This window comes from Abramis brama, assembly GCF_963993115.1.
Source record: "Abramis brama genome assembly, chromosome: 5".
NCBI classification, from domain to species: domain Eukaryota; kingdom Metazoa; phylum Chordata; class Actinopteri; order Cypriniformes; family Leuciscidae; genus Abramis; species Abramis brama.
Genome location: NC_139967.1, coordinates 13,713,136 through 13,729,204, shown reverse-complemented (window position 1 = coordinate 13,729,204; position 16,069 = coordinate 13,713,136). Strand labels below are relative to the sequence as shown.

Here is a 16,069-nt window from a genome sequence, read left to right as displayed (position 1 = left end):
CGCTAGGCAACTTTCAATCCTGTTTTAAGCTTTTATCAATCCACGCTGCTCACTAACTTGTTTTTTCTTCTCGTCATTTCCTATTGTTCAAAAACGACGACAGCCAATGAAACATTTGTAACATGTAAACGTAATTTTCTTGACGTAAAACCGACCAATCGAAAGCGGCAAAGCGTACGCCGGAAAAGCCAGCGCCAGCCAATGAGCTGTTAGAGCAGTCAGCACGTTGAGGTGTACGGCGATCCGCCCTTCTCCTCTTTGTGATCAACGCTGCGTGTGTTACTGAAGCGGGTTAAAAACACTTATTGAAGGTATTTAGACACTTATATTTCTCTTATATTTTATGCATATGATGCATGCTTTTATTCCCGATTGAATGTGTTTGTGCACATCAGCTGGAGATGAGCCCGTGCTATTCGTTGCGTTGAGTGTTTGGCCGGCTCAGGCTTCACTTTGAAAACCCATAAACGCTCATTAGTAAAGAAACCAGACAATAATTAGTGTATACATGCATGCAGTAATTCACACTCATTATTAAAAGTAATTCATTCTTAATTGATGAAAATTGAACAGCGAACAAAGAAGTAATTAGCGAAGAATCAAATAATAATTGAAAACAAAGGCACCCGCAAATAGTGTGAAATCACACTCTTAATGAAAATGTCTATTAAAGAACAGTTATGGATTAAGACATTGGCTATTAAATATATATTAATGAATAGATTGAAATAACTTGACCAATGATAGAAAAAAAAAAGCTCTGTTGTGATTTCTTTTAAATGATGTAATGTAATCAGATTAACTATTTGTTGCTTTTCATTGTCTCCTGATTATGTGTTCACATTGTATGCCCAACATAGATTTGGCCATTAAGCGTTTCACTGAATGATGCTAAAAGAATGATCAAATATATTGCAATATCAGTGAATCCTCTTACATCAGCCAAACAACATCCATCATGGCTTTGTTTACACTTTTGAATGAGTATTATTCTCAGGTTTTGGAAATCATCTTCTTTAAAAGTTTGTATTGATGATTCCTGTGCTTTAAAAGATGCAAGGAAACAGAGGACCACGTTCAGAGCAGCAGAATCACGGCCCACCCCGACAGCAGCCCAACCCCCAACAAGAGCAGCAGAGGAAGCCCTCAGGAGCCGACAGCAATGGACAACACACTGATGCTGGAGAGCAGAGTAGCCCGAGTAAGCAACAGTTTTACACGACACTGCCACAAAACATCATTCGCACAGATCTTTGGCTTTATATTGAAGTGATTGCTGCTGCTGACTGAACTTTGTCTCCTACAGATGCTGCTTTCACTATAGACCTGCAGAACTTCAGGAAGCCTGGAGAGAAAACCTACACACAGAGGAGTCGGCTGTTCGTGGGGAACCTTCCCACTGGAACCACAGAGGATGATGTGGAAAAGCTCTTCTCCAAGTATGGCAAACCTTCTGAGATCTTCATCAACAAGGACCGAGGCTTTGGCTTCATCAGGCTGGTGAGTTTGACCAGCCATCACCTAGTCCTAGACAAAAAAGCCCTTTGGGCGGTATGACGATATAACTCATGAAGTGTCTGTCGTTAGAGATTTTGCTAAATCAGTTATAACGATATATCCATGTAACACAGTACTACTTAAAGTTATTGACACTTTAAAATAAAGAGTGGTTATTAAGTGCAGAAAGCTGCCTCTCAGCATGCAATCCAGAATTCAGTTCTCTTTCGTGGCTTATTGTTAAAATGCCCATTGTGTGGAGTATTTATGTAAACAGAACATAAACAGTTGGCTGAAAATCTATGTTATATCTATGCATTAGGTCTTAAAGTGACAGCAGGCTAATAAACCTGCTGCCGTTTGTGTCATTGTTAATCAAACAACAAAAGACAAAGAAAATTGCTCACTGCTCTTGACTGAATATTATTTGTAACTTCAGAAAACAAATTATATTAACCTTATACATACTATGCAGGTTTTATTCTTACTTTTGATTATATAAATAAACCTACTGTACCTGAAAGTTTGATTGATTTGTCTTTGTTCTATTGAATTTGTCCTGTTGTTTGTATTTTTGCATCTTGGTTCTTATTTTTAATTTAATTTTTTTTTAAACTATATTTTTATTGTGAAAACTTCTGATTGTGAAATAGGATTTTGGTCGTATCACCGACCCCTAGAGAGTGATTGTTGTTTTTACTTTCAATAAGCTTGACCTGACAAAATGTATTCATAACTAAAACTGCATTTTGTATTGTCAGTCAATTAACCATGTTTGATGTTTTGTTTAGCTAATAAATTGGCTTAAGATCATATTTCTATTATATGATAAGATCATACATTTTCCAGTTTTCAATGACGTTTCAGTTCTCAGACAGCAAATAACCAATGCAACATTAACCCTGACTTGCTGCTTTCTCCTCATTAGGAAACGAAGACGCTTGCGGACATAGCAAAAGCAGAACTGGACGACACCGTCTTCCGTGGTCGCCAGATCCGTGTGCGTTTTGCCACCCATGGCGCTGCACTGACGGTTAAGAACCTGCCTCAGTTTGTGTCCAATGAGCTCCTGGAGGAGGCCTTCTCCATGTTCGGTCCAATCGAACGGGCCATTGTCATTGTCGATGACCGTGGCAGGCCAACTGGGAAGGGCATTGTGGAGTTTGCCAACAAACCGTCCGCTAGAAAAGCTCTGGACCGTTGCGGAGATGGAGCCTTTCTTCTCACTGCGTGAGTCTGTGTTTCTGCTGCTCTCATCATTAATACTCTGCGTTAATGGTAGTTGGTTTACTTAGTTTGACTTTCTTTCCCAATCTCAGATTCCCCCGGCCTGTTACCGTTGAGCCGATGGATCAGCTTGATGAGGATGAGGGGCTTCCTGAGAGACTTATTAATAAAAACCCAATATTTCACAAGTGAGTTTGTTCGTTGTCTCATATGCACTGATTTGTAAATGTTAATGCATCACCAGACTGTTCACTGCATCATTATCCATGTTTCCTCTGAGCATGGAAGACTTGGAAATATTTAGAATAACGTATTTCAGGCATGGAAAAAGTTATGGAAATTTACAAAGTAATGGAATATTTTATTTTTCTAGATGTTCTCAAAAATTGTGAGTACTACCTTTAATTATTCAAAAAAAAATGTTTTAATCTGTATCATGTAAGTATGTAAATGGAAGGTAAGTGTTCAAAAGGGTGTGGGGATTTATGTCTTTATAATTTTACATTCTAATAAAAAAGTGTTCATCAGGAGAACAAAGCGAAAGGGTCTCATCCTGTTATTTTCTTGTGGTGATGACCAGTGGACTGTGCATTATCCAGCTTATTACACAGTTTTAAAAAATAAACTAACATGTCTTTTTTTATATGTCCATTAGAGAGCGTGAGCAGCCGCCCCGGTTCGCCCAGCCAGGTTCGTTTGAGTACGAGTATGCGATGCGCTGGAAGGCCTTAATGGAAATGGAAAAGCAGCAGTTCGACCAGGTTGATCGAAACATCAAAGAGGCCCAAGAGAAGCTGGAGACCGAAATGGAAGCAGCACGTCATGAGCACCAAGTCATGCTGATGAGACAAGGTGAGCACACGCAGATTAACATCTTTTGGAGGTAGTAAACCTTTAAAAAAAAGTTCTTCGTCTTCAATCATCTTTCAGAACAGGTATTCCCAAACTTTTTGTCAGCCAAAACCATTTGACCTAAAAATATTTGCTTGAATTACCCTGTGAAATTTAATGTTTCAATAAAATGAACAACACATTTGCATGTTCATGGTTCTCTGGTGTTGGTTTAATGGTCACATGACATGCAAGTAATCAAATAAAATATGAAAGTTTTTTTTTTTCGTTTTTTTTCTTTTTCGTTTATTTTATTTTTATGATTTGATTTATTATTAGGTTTTCATCATCTGAAAAACATCCTGCGTTTCCCTCACGAATCCTCACAGGTTTGCCAACCCCAGTTTGGTGAACCGTCTTAGAGCTTGACTAAAAATAATTGCTTTCAAAACTTTTTCCCCCCACTGCATCACTTTTTTTTATTTGCGTGCATGCTTTAATTGATTGTACTTTATGCTGCCCATACATTGTGACTTTCAAAGACATTGGACTGCTTTTCTTTTTGTACTACACTAACAGACCTGCCAACCTGTACGTATTTTGCGTAGTGGATACGCATTTTGACTTCAAAGTACGATGGTACGATTTGTTATTCTAAACTACGCAAAAACCTGGTGACGCCTCTGCACGTGCAGTCCTCAAATCAAGCAACAGCAAAACAAGAAGAGTTCGACCAATCATAGCGCTGGGTTCATTCCCCAAATAGCAAGCGGGGATGATTGACAATGCGTAAGGCCTATCATTAAAAAGAGACTGAAAATCGACACCAATAAAGAATCCCGCGTGATCCCCCTTACACTCCAGCAGCCGCCGTCTGACTGATTTCATAAGCGAGGACAGTACAGTAGTCACGGTACTTCTGACTCCTGAAGGTAAACGGCCTGTGCTCGATGTGGAAAGTTGAAATATTGTATTGAGTTAACTTAATCCTATGGATTCGATGATCACATGGATCATCTTAAAATACTCCGTTATTCATGGTCACTCAGATAAGAGGAAGACATCATTCAGCCATGCAAATAATAAAATGCTCAAGTAATGCTGAACAATAAATCTTAATAAATTTGAAATCGCTATGGCTTAGTGATTATGAAAGTGATGTGATTTGTGGATTACCGATAAGCGCGAGTCTGGAGAAACAGGCATTTATTTATTCATTCTCAGTGTTGAGAAACGTAGCCTCCATGTGTTATTGTGTTAATAATAACTAAAGTACCTAATTATGTTACATATTTATTTTGTATGAAAACTAGTGCATTAGTTACTTGGGTTAAAAAGTAGCCTACCGTTGTATCAGCTGCGCGAGCTCTCTCACAAACACGGACGCGCGCACAGAGAAAGAAGATAACTGTAAAATGAAAATTGATGGGCTACGTTTAAAATTTGTTCTTGCTTGTTTTTTTTTCTGTCAGAAAGCATTTTGTATTATCCATCCGTGTTTTTAAAATTCGTTGATGACGGACGTTTTACTGTTAACACGGCCCTCATTATATGTCTGATTCGTCTAGAATAAGTGATTCGTTATGCTATTATTAGACTCCTGTCTATTCATTGTCAACTGTTTTCTATAAATATGTTTGTATTGGCTAACATTTATTCAGCTAATGCGTGTCCTGTTTAAAATGTGCAATGTTCAAACGCAAAGGCAGCACGTCACAAATAGAAGCCCTTTTCCCTGTGGTATATTTGGATATGCTCAGAGAATGTCTAATAAGGCGAGAAGTTTCACTTGCAGTAAACTTCCGGCTTCTGAACTGGTTGCAGTTCCACTCTGATTCCATATGAGGGCGCTCACAGGACGAGTGCAGAATGAATGGAGGTCTATGGCGAAATACCCATCAAAATCCACTTTTCTCAGGATATAATTTTTTGTCTAGTAATTTGAATGTTGTATTCGGAATCGGAATCGGGCATTTATATAGCGCTTTCATATGTACTACTGTACACCCAAAGCGCTTTACAATCATAACAGGGGACCTCATCCACCACCAGTGTGCAGCATCCACTTGGATGATGCGACGGCAGCCACAGTACAACGGCGCCAGTGCGCTCACCACACACCAGATATAGGTGGAATATCGGGCAGTAGTAATGCCCGATATTCGAAAGGAGATGCAAAGAAATTACACATTGCTGGGTGTTAGATTTTTTAGAGTCACTTATTTGCTTTAAAGTCTTTTAAAGTGTCAATGACGTCATGCACATCGTACGATCAGAGATACTGCTTTACGGCAATCCTTCAGTCACTATGGTGCTTTTGCGCTCTGCACTTTCTTTTCTCTCGAGGCATCGACAACACAGCTGACACAGGTAAATACACGTGCTAGAAGAGTGTTTGTTTTGTTTGTTTCTGGTCCCACTTCGGATGCCACGATGCCATCAAGCGGTATCTCTGGTCATAATCAGTCCTTCACTGACCAATCAGCGTTCATTAGCAGAATGCTAGCGTGTTATGGGCAACAACAACTCAACCTGTAAGAAATCGAAAGGACATAAGTACTCGTTCATTCAACTTTCGACCTTTAACCCATGTTGAACTTGCAAAACCTACAATCAGATCTGAGATTTCTCAACGGCAATCGGGTGAAAGAGACACATTTAGCCGTCTAGCCCCATAGACTCCCATTCATTCTGCACTCCTGGGCGATCGCCCCCAGTGGAACTCTGGTGGAACTACAACCAAAATTCGGTACAATAGGACTTAATAGGGAGTGGGTAGGCTCTCCGTAGACGGGCTCTGATATGCTTCAGAGCTAAGGCGGAGCTACAGATTAGGTTTCCCTAAAGAACCCGTGTATCTAACAGTAGTTCCGCATTATATTAATTCATTTGCAATACAGTCACTGAAATACAGTCACACATTACACTGTTTGGCCAGCATTTTAACCGTGTTTAATCCAGCTACTAGCTAATGGTATGCTAAAGTTAGCTGCTGACTAGCGTCACGTGCAGCGAAGCGATGTTTCTGTTATTCTAACGTCCGTTTTCAGAGCATCCAAGAGAAGCACAGGCATAACAGTAGCACCGAAATGAAGCACAAAAATCCGCATTGATATTCGGTCCGGTAGATAACGGTCGTTAAGGCACCAGTGCCGTATTAGCACCGGGTCTGTCTGTAGCTACCCAACCCTAGCGACGACGCTAGCAAAGCAAAGCCAGTCCTTCACTAGCCTATAGTGCATTGGTCTCTTTTTTTTATTACTTATTTCTCTGAGTGACAACCCTCTCAAATATAAGACACTCAAACAGAACAAATAAAAGTCTCAGATTTTCTTTCTGTAATTGCAAAATTCTTGCTTGCTTATTGTGACATGATCCCCTAATTTTGCATATTAAAACTTTTTTTTTACTGTAGAAAGCGGTCTTCAAATTCAATGCCTTTTAAGCACTGATACCCATTCAGACAAATGTATTTGGCCATTGTGCCAGGTCTTGTCCTGATTTTGTGTCCCATCATGAGCGTTGTTTTTAATCTGAAGTTAAAAATCACATCTCGAGACACTTTGTACTTCATCTTGCAGTTTTTGAAGCCAAGCATGGTCAGGTGACCCTAAAACCAGCCTATGTAAATGGATAGTTATTCAGGCAACCTACAGACAGTCTGTTTTTGAGAATGTAGATACACATATCCCTAGTCAGCAATCACAATCACAGTCACGTCTCTCTCTCTTCTGCTTCAGATCTCTTACGCAGACAGGAAGAGTTGAGGAGAATGGAGGAGGCTCATAGCCAGGAGGTGCAGAAACGGAAACAGATGGAGCTGCGTCAGGAGGAGGAGCGACGGAGGAGAGAGGAGGAGCTCCGTGCCCACTCCGAGGAACTGATGAGGAGGCAGCAGGGGCAGGGAGGAAACTTCTCTGAGAAAGTGAGTCTGAATTTCCTGAGGTTTTTCGCACTCCACAGTAGTAACAATATATTTCAGTAGTCGGTACCAATTTCTGCACCATAACAAAAACTATTGTAACTATTTTATATTAGTAGTTTTTTTTTTATCTAAATATTTGAAAATAAAAATATTAAAATTAGTTCATTATTAGTGTTATTGTTAATTAAGGAAATAATGCATTAAAATATTAGCATGTAGCCTTGAAATGTTTTAAAGGGTTAGTTCACTAAAAATTAAAATTGTCATTTACTTACCCAGAAGATGAAGACCAGATCTGGTTTTATAATTATCTAAGATAAAATTTAATCTTTTTTTAATCTCTTCCTCGTCATGAGTATAGCCGGGGTAGCTGACATTGGCGTTTAACTATAAACAAACAAACAAACTCACCATCATGTCGATTCAAACCCGTAAGACTCGTTCATCTTCGGAACACAAATGAAGATCTTTTTAATGAAATCTGAGAGCTTTCTGTCCCTCCATTGGCAGTCTACGCAACTGCCACTTTCCAGAAAGGTAGAAAAGAGTTAAAGTAATCCATTTTACTCCAGTGATTTAACATAAATATTATGAAGCAATGCGAGAGCTTTGTTTGCGCAAAAGAAAATATTTACCACTTTATTTAGAAAATATTCATCTCCAATGCGCGCAATTTGACGTGAACGCACATTGGAAATTAATATTTTGTACATAAAGTGGTAAATTATGTTGGTTTTTTTTGGGTGCAATCAAAGCACTCGCCTCGCTTCAAAAAATTGAGGTTAAATCACTGGAGTCACATTGATTACTTTAATGATGTCTTTACTACCTTACAGGGGCTTGAAAGTGGTAGTTGCGTAGACTTTCAATGGAGACACAGAAATCTCTCCGATTTCATCAAAAAGATCTTAATTTGCATTCTGAAGATGAACAAAAGTCTTACGGGTTTGGAACAACATGAGGATGAGTAAATGATGACAATTTTCATTTTTGGGTGAACTGTCCCTTTAAATAAAAAGATCAAATGAAAGAATCTCTTATTGACATGTTTATAGTTTGGTTGTAATGAAACGTTTTGCGAGTGTGCTGCATTTTAAGTTCATGAACTGTATGTTCGCTGTTTCAGAGGGATCCAGACATGAGGATGCAAATGGGAGGTAAGAAATAGTCACTCTGCACACATACAAAAAACATCTTGGAGTGTCATAGCAAGGGCTTAAAGATCCTGTTCTTTCACCTTACTTTAGACTTACAGAAATTGTGTGGTTAATCCTTCCATGATTTGTCTTTTATTCATTTTTGTTATATGAACTATTGATAGATTCTCACTTTTTGTCAATATTTTTAATTTATTACCCATGTCAGCCTAACATTTCTCTTTCTCTCTTGGGCTGAAAGGTCAGGGAATGGCTATAAACAGGAGCCCGATGGGTGCAAATCCCACAGCAGCAGGAGCTGCCGGCATGGCTTCCAGTGAGGTACTTCAGATCTCTCAACACACTCACTGACAACTTTCAGGGCAGCATGCAAAGAGTACAGTGTTGTAAGCTGCTTTCTCTCTCTCTTTCAGCAGGGGTCTGCTGGTAATCCAGGTGGTCTTCCTCTTCCTTTCCCTCGTTCTGGACCTATGGACTTTGGGCCCAACAAACGCCGCAGATTCTGAGAACACCAGCCAAATGTCTTTCCTTTTGTTTTGTTTTTTTTACACACTGTAAAATATTTTTAAGTGCAGATTGTGGTTTTGTAGAGCCTGGGTATGCATTTCACTGTCACAAATGAGTTTGTGTAGGCAAATGTTTTAAACAGGTAAAAGTATAAGTTTTAAGTTGCTCTGTATGATCTCCCATCCCCGGCAGGAGCCTTAAGGGATGTTTCCAGAAACTGATTGAGCCCAGTTCTGGGGTAAAAGACCTTTATGCTTATGATTTCTTACTGAAGAGTCTTCATCTAGGAACGAGGGTTTATCTGTGCATGGAAACAACTCCAGGGTGGACATTCAGCTTTGTATAGCCCTATTTTCTTCTTTTTTATTAATTCCTTTTCTAAAGTAGAGATTAGCCTTTGTCCGTCTTGTCCTCTGCAACGCTTGCCTTTCTAGTCAACTTTAAATAAATTCACAACTACATGTTACATACATTCCAGTGTTACTGGCAGCATTCTTGGATTTTAATTTGTCTTTGTACATGAGAGATGTTTCAAGGAAGAAATTGTAGTTTCAAAACCGATGTCCCAAAAACACTAATTTTGCATTTGCTACTACCAAGATTAAGAGGACGGGTTGGTGTGGGACCCTGAATACAGTTTATGAATGTCGCACGACTTTCACTGGACTTTCCATAGAACGATCGGCTACCATTGGCCTCGCTACTAAAGTATTTGTCGGGTAGTGGCATAGTATTACAAAAAATCACAAGAGCGCTTGATTTAAAAAAAATAAAAATAATAATCTTTACTATTCATTAGATGCCACAAACAAATGGGTTACTTTCATAAAAAGAGCATTTTTTTTGTTTATAATTTTTAGGGCATTTCTCTTTTATCACACAACATTTCTAGTTGTTAAAAATTAGAATCTTTTGGATATTGTTCTGGATTTTAGAGGGTTTTGTTTCCCACCAAAATGAAAATTGTAAATTTACTCTCCTGTTTTTCCAAACCTGTATGACAAACTTTTTGGAAAATTTGTGGAACACAAAGGAGAATTTTTAAAGATTTAACTGGTCTTTTTTCTATGCAATTATAAAGACTGGAGCTTTCTATCACAGAAAAGTATGCAAAAGCACTGTAAAACTAGTCCAGATACAGCTTTGTTCTCTATACAGTAGTGGCCAAAAGTGATGTCTGGAGGTGATTGGTTTGGGAATGTGTTTTTAATGACCCTACAAGTTTTATCAAACTATGAGGAAACTATTGTAATTTTTTAAATATGAGGGAAGGTTACCAAAAAAGGGGGGTAAACTACAGCAGCAGGTTTTATTTTATGCAGCAACAAAGAAATGCTTAGAAAAACGAAGTTCACAGGAAAAGGCATACATTGACTGCAACATAAGTTTTTAAAGGTTACAAAGTTTATAAGTTCACCAAAAAATAAAAACCATTTACACATTGACAGCTACACAAATTGTGCCATGCATCATGAACAGACATGAACCCTTTATACGCTGAACAGACTTAATTTAGGCTTTTATTCACATTCATTAAGGCACACATCAGTTGTGGTAAATGAGGTTCGTGTGTGACAGCACGTTTGTTTTATGATCTCTTTATGAAGTTTGTGAAGCATCAAAGTGGTAGTTTCGTAGCTGCCAATGGAGGGACACAAATTGTTCAGATTTTATTCAAAATATATTTATTTTTGTTACGAAGATGGACAAAAGTCTTATTGGTTTGCAACGACATGAGGGCGAGTAAATTAAGATAATTAATAACCCTTTAATATTTCGTTGGTTCTCTCGTTTTTGGATGTGTTCATAATTTCTTTGTAGCCTACAACAACCTGGCAAAAAATTATATCCGTACAATTTGGCATACATGTGTTATCACAAATAAAACAATTGACTCAAAGCACAACTACGCATATGCTTATAAAACCTTTACACATTTTCAATCATTTTGAATAAATGGTGAAGATGCCATTTTTCCTAGGCTGGATATCACTTCAGGTGTGGCCACTATAGCCTATGTTTTCTAAAGCAGTGATTCTCAATCCTTATTAAGTGACATTAATAACCATTTTGTCACTTAGAGGTGTTGTAGGGTTGTTTCTGACGCGTGAGATCCAAATAAGAAGCTCACAAAGCTTAAATTCAGAGTTCCAATGCACAACATAAGCACAGTAAATCCCACAAGCTTTCTTCCACCTGCTCATGTCCTGAGATGGTAAAAAAAATAGTTTTATGAAATTTAATTACAACAAACATTCAAAAATGGCTCAGAAGGACCTGGCTGCAGCCTGCAGATAGGGGCGGGGCTGAACGCGTCGCCCTGCCCCATACCTGGCTACTCTGATTGGTTCAATCGTCTTTCATAGGCATACATGGTAGAAAATGTGTTTGTAGTTGTAGGAAGGAGAATGTCATTTGAAAAACTGGAAAAGCTGTGCAGTTTCAGAAGTATTAAAATGTCCCTGAAATTATTGTTTTGCTAAATTAAGCTGGGCTGCGTTTCCCGATAACATTGTTTCTTAGCGCGCTACGAAGACTCTTAACTTAACTAAAGGTAGGCTATACCATTTCTAGGCGTGTTCCCCGAACCATACCTTAGGAAGAAAATTACAGCTAATTAAATTATTAATTATTATTAATAATAATAACTCTGAAACAGCACTATTGTGACACTGACAACACCAAACATACAGTAGTGGCCAAAAGTGATGTGCAGAAGTTTTTATTTATTTATTTTTTTTTTTTAATGACCCTACGAGTTTGGTTGAACTATCAAATTATGAGGAAAATATTTTTACATTATATATTTTAAATAGTTTAAAATATGAGGTAAGAACAAAACACTAAACTTAGTGAAGATATTAATCTGACAAAATTATTCCAATTCAAGTCACCTATATTTCTACAGCTTTTTACAATACAGATTGTTTCACAGCAGATTTACGTTGATAACATGGAAATAACGCAACAAAGTATTTTCTAGAAGAAAATAGTGTCATTGTCCAACTTAAGTAGGTTCAGTGTTGATTAATTTCCATTGTAAAAAACATTAGTTATATATTTATATCCTCCTGGGACCCAAGAATAGACTTTTGTCCACTGTAGTGGACATTATATTTTAGTGAATTTCTCTGACATCATACATGTCACATGACACAACATGGGTGTCCTGTAAAGAGCACATTCAGGACTTTTCAGAGATACCAAATGTTTGGAGGTTTCACCATGAAAACAACTTCTCATTGGTCTTTAAAAATGTCTGACATTAATTTAGTTATCAAATGTAGCATTCTTATGGAAATATGATAATATATTTTAATTATAATTTAAATTGGACTACTTTTCAAATTGTATTTCATAAAACAACATCTCAGGAAAATGTTAAGGGGTTTCAAATAAAAAAAATATTTTCTATTACAGAACAGGGCATTGATTTTATACATGTCCACTGTAGAGGACACCAGGACTTAAATCATGTTTATCAGGCATTTTGTGAGACACAACAAGTGAATATGGAAATAAATTATACATCAATATTCCTATGAAATATTAGATATTATTATTAAAATGTTGCCAATTATTCCTCCAATTATTACACTTCATTTTTCATTAAATGTTGCTCCAAGAACACATTAAGGTGCAAATTAGATACAGTGTATAGATACATTGCATTGAATGGGAATATTAATTTATGGACATTTTACCCACATATTGCATAAAGTAAAATGGTGTATCAATTCATTCCGTTATTTCTTTCATAACATAGTTGAGAATAATCTTTATACAAATTTTGGTTGAAAAAATCCTGAAACCCCCAAATTTATTGGTGATTGAAAAAAAATCCCATTGTTTTTGCCTATACATATAATTTCATGTCATTTTATTTTTTAAACAGCTTAGTCCTGGCGTCCACTACAGAGGACATAGCATAACGTATGAATAAAATATTATTTTTCAAAAATGTTTTTTTACCATTTGTTTATTGTGCTCTAAACAGTGTGATGACATGGAAAAAAACTAAATTCAAATTTTTCTGGGTCCCAGGAGGATATATTTTTTCACAGCCACTCTGGAGAAAACAGTGATGTCATCGTCCAGCTCAGTTTAGTTCTCAAATAATAGTGTCAATGCAGGCAGATCAATAATATTGTTGAATATTAAGTGACAAAAAATGGCAAACTACAGCTACAGGTTTTAGGAAAAGTAAAAAGCTCACAGGAGAAAAAAAAACATACACTGTCTGCAACAAAGTCATTTATTAATATTTCATTGTCATCTTCATCATGTTTTTTCATGTGTTCATAATTTCTTTGTATGACAGCCTGGCTAAAAATTATGTCTGTACAATTTGGATTGTTTGTGTTATCACAAATAAACAACTGACTCTAGGCACAACTACACAATATGCTTACAAATTTGAATAAAGGGTGAATCTGACCATTTTCCTTTGCCTCGATTTTCCACAGGGGATTCCACAGCATCAATACTAATTTGTGATAATTTTGCACAATGCAAAAAAAAAAAAAAAAAAAAAGAAATATTAAAGTTTCAGTGTCTTAATTAAATGGTTTTATTATAATACATTAAATGATTGGTGTCATGCTGCAGTGACCTCACCCTTGCAGGCTCACTATTGGCTTATTCAGTGGTTGAGGGCGGCCATTTTGGGTTGATATCATTGTAGTCCTTAGTTTGCAGCACTTAAGTCTCACTTCAGTCAGCACATAAGAATCAGTCCTAGACTTTACTGAAAGTTGCTTTTAGCTTCTTTATAAAAGTCTCCTACTCTTAGAGAAGGCCTACTTTTTACTGAGAATTTTTTGACACTTAAGTCAAAGCTTAAGACTATTCTTTAGAAGTTTTATACACGGGCCCTGGTCTCACAACATTTTAAAAAACGAATTGGTTGTTGAACGAAAGTCTTACAGGTTTGGAACAACATGGGTGAGTAATTAATAACAGAATTTTCATTTTTGTGTGAACTATCCCTTTCATTAAAAAGATCAAATGAAAGAATCTCTTATTGACATGAAAGAATCTCTTACTGACATGTTTATATTTTGATTGTAATGAAACATTGGTTGTTCAATCAAAATTTGATTGGAAAACATCACATTTCGACTCATTTTTATCTCAAATTGTGAAGACATCACAGTGTGTTGTGTTTTGACCTACACCAAGGCCCCGTCCCAAATGGCACACTTCATAGCCTATGCACTTTCGGTCTTGTGGACTGACAATGGCTGCCGCATGCGTGTGTCTGTTAAGCCCACGAGGGTGTCCCATTTGTCATTTTAAATTTCAGAAGGGTGCTCCCTCAATGCACACTTTTGCCTTTAACGCAGCAAACTTCTTCCTAAAGTCAAAGCGGCATTAGGCCTACGTCACAAAAGTGCGGACTCGCAGGAAGATCGCGAGTAGAGTGCCATATGGGACAGGGCCCAAGAGTGTGGGGGCGGGGTGACATATTTACTTGGCTCTTACAACTCTTTTGACCCACTTGTCCACAAAAATATTCAAATACCCCTTATAGGCTAATAGGTTTCCACTCTGCTGTAATGCTGTAAAATTTTGTTTTCAATTTATTTTAATTTACAGTTAGTTATTTGTAAGTTATTTGTCAATTAATTAAAAGTTAATATAATTATAATAAAAAATAAAAAAGATTCAAAATTCCAGAGTTTTAATGCTTTAAAGAGTTTAGTTTTAAGAGCTAAATGTTCTACACAGATCCCACTCTTTTTAACCAGTACATTTACATGACTTTTCTAGTCATTTGTGATATACTGGATAAGGATTTTTACAAACATTTTACTCTAATAACTTAATAAAATGATTTTCAATACTTTAATACCAAATTTAACAAATACGCCTATTTGATTGCAGTTTCTCTCCAAGATATTTTAGGGCTTGCTAATTAAAAAAAAAATATATATATATTCTTTAAAAAATGGTGATGGCGACCTCTCATTAACAAACAAAGTGTAGGCTATGCCATGTAAGTAAGATATTAAGAGGCCGTTCACACAGAATGTGTTTTTCCATTTCACCCAGCTATTTTTCCATTACTTTTACGCGTTAGACGGACTTGGTCTGTTGCGCTCGTCTCTCGTGTCTTTTGCAGCATCTCGCGCATGACATGATGCTTAAGCTTATTACTTTGTTTTCTGTTATAGTGTCTGTTTGTATTCGATTGGAATGCGATATGCAACTGCAATCGCTCATGGACTGGGCAAGTGTCTACTGTCCATTATTATGTAGAAACTGACTGTTTTGTTCTTTACTATTGTGAAGCGTCCTTGAGCTTGGGGAAGGCGCTATATAAATTAAACATATTATTATTATTATCATTATTATAATTAAAGTCCCTGGTAATGCACATTATGGTAATGCGCATTAACCTGTGAAATAGGTTAACTATAGTAAAAAAAATAAACACACACACACATTACAGTTATCTAATGATAACATGCTTAGGCCTATATTTGAGTCATTCCACGAAACCGGTACGATTTGAGTCCCTCTGACGTTTTTAAGTGTATTTTACCTATTGGGTCAACAAAATCTATTCTTTAAAGCTTTTTGTATCAATTGAAATGTCTCCTTTAATAAAGTTTAAAAATAATGACATACATATTATCTTTATATTAGAAATTATCTTGTTTTTCAGTTGACACCACCTATTTTGTTATGTCCCTCATGGCCTTCTTTGAAAGTGTACTTGGAATATGAATAATATAATTAGAAAAAAGTCCATACATTTTGCCATTCCCATGAATATCTATCTGTGCTTTTTTGCTGGTAATGTTTTTTTTCTAAGTAAATTCATGATTATTCATTAAAATCACATTATTTAGTTCCGTCCCTCAGTAATCCCTCAACCCCGTTACACAAACCATTCTCCCTCATAAAACTAATGAACAGA

The 16,069-nt window shown here is 36.9% G+C and overlaps 1 protein-coding gene across 2 annotated transcripts; it reads left to right on the top strand.

Annotated features, from left to right (window-relative positions):
* The first annotated feature begins 194 nt into the window (after window positions 1–194).
* On the top strand, window positions 195–9,616 carry nono (non-POU domain containing, octamer-binding). Of its 2 annotated transcripts, none has more exons than XM_084113737.1 (10): window positions 195–311; window positions 1,054–1,201; window positions 1,307–1,500; window positions 2,426–2,727; window positions 2,817–2,912; window positions 3,380–3,576; window positions 7,296–7,480; window positions 8,607–8,637; window positions 8,879–8,958; window positions 9,054–9,616. In XM_084113737.1, exons 2-10 carry the CDS (start codon window positions 1,054–1,056, stop codon window positions 9,141–9,143), a joined length of 1,323 nt encoding a protein of 440 aa, XP_083969863.1. In that variant the 5' UTR covers window positions 195–311; the 3' UTR covers window positions 9,144–9,616. The 2 variants fall into 2 exon arrangements, with proteins under 2 accessions (XP_083969863.1, XP_083969862.1); XM_084113736.1 differs by having other exon boundaries at window positions 9,051–9,616.
* The last annotated feature ends 6,453 nt before the right edge of the window (window positions 9,617–16,069 follow it).

Coding starts and splice junctions, on each gene's coding strand:
- nono (XM_084113736.1), top strand. CDS start 1,054: ATGCAAGGAAACAGAGGACCACGTTCAGAGCAGCAGAATCACGGCCCA. Junction 2,728..2,816: donor GGAGCCTTTCTTCTCACTGC/GTGAGTCTGTGT, acceptor TCCCAATCTCAG/ATTCCCCCGGCCTGTTACCG. Junction 8,959..9,050: donor CCGGCATGGCTTCCAGTGAG/GTACTTCAGATC, acceptor TCTCTCTTTCAG/CAGGGGTCTGCTGGTAATCC.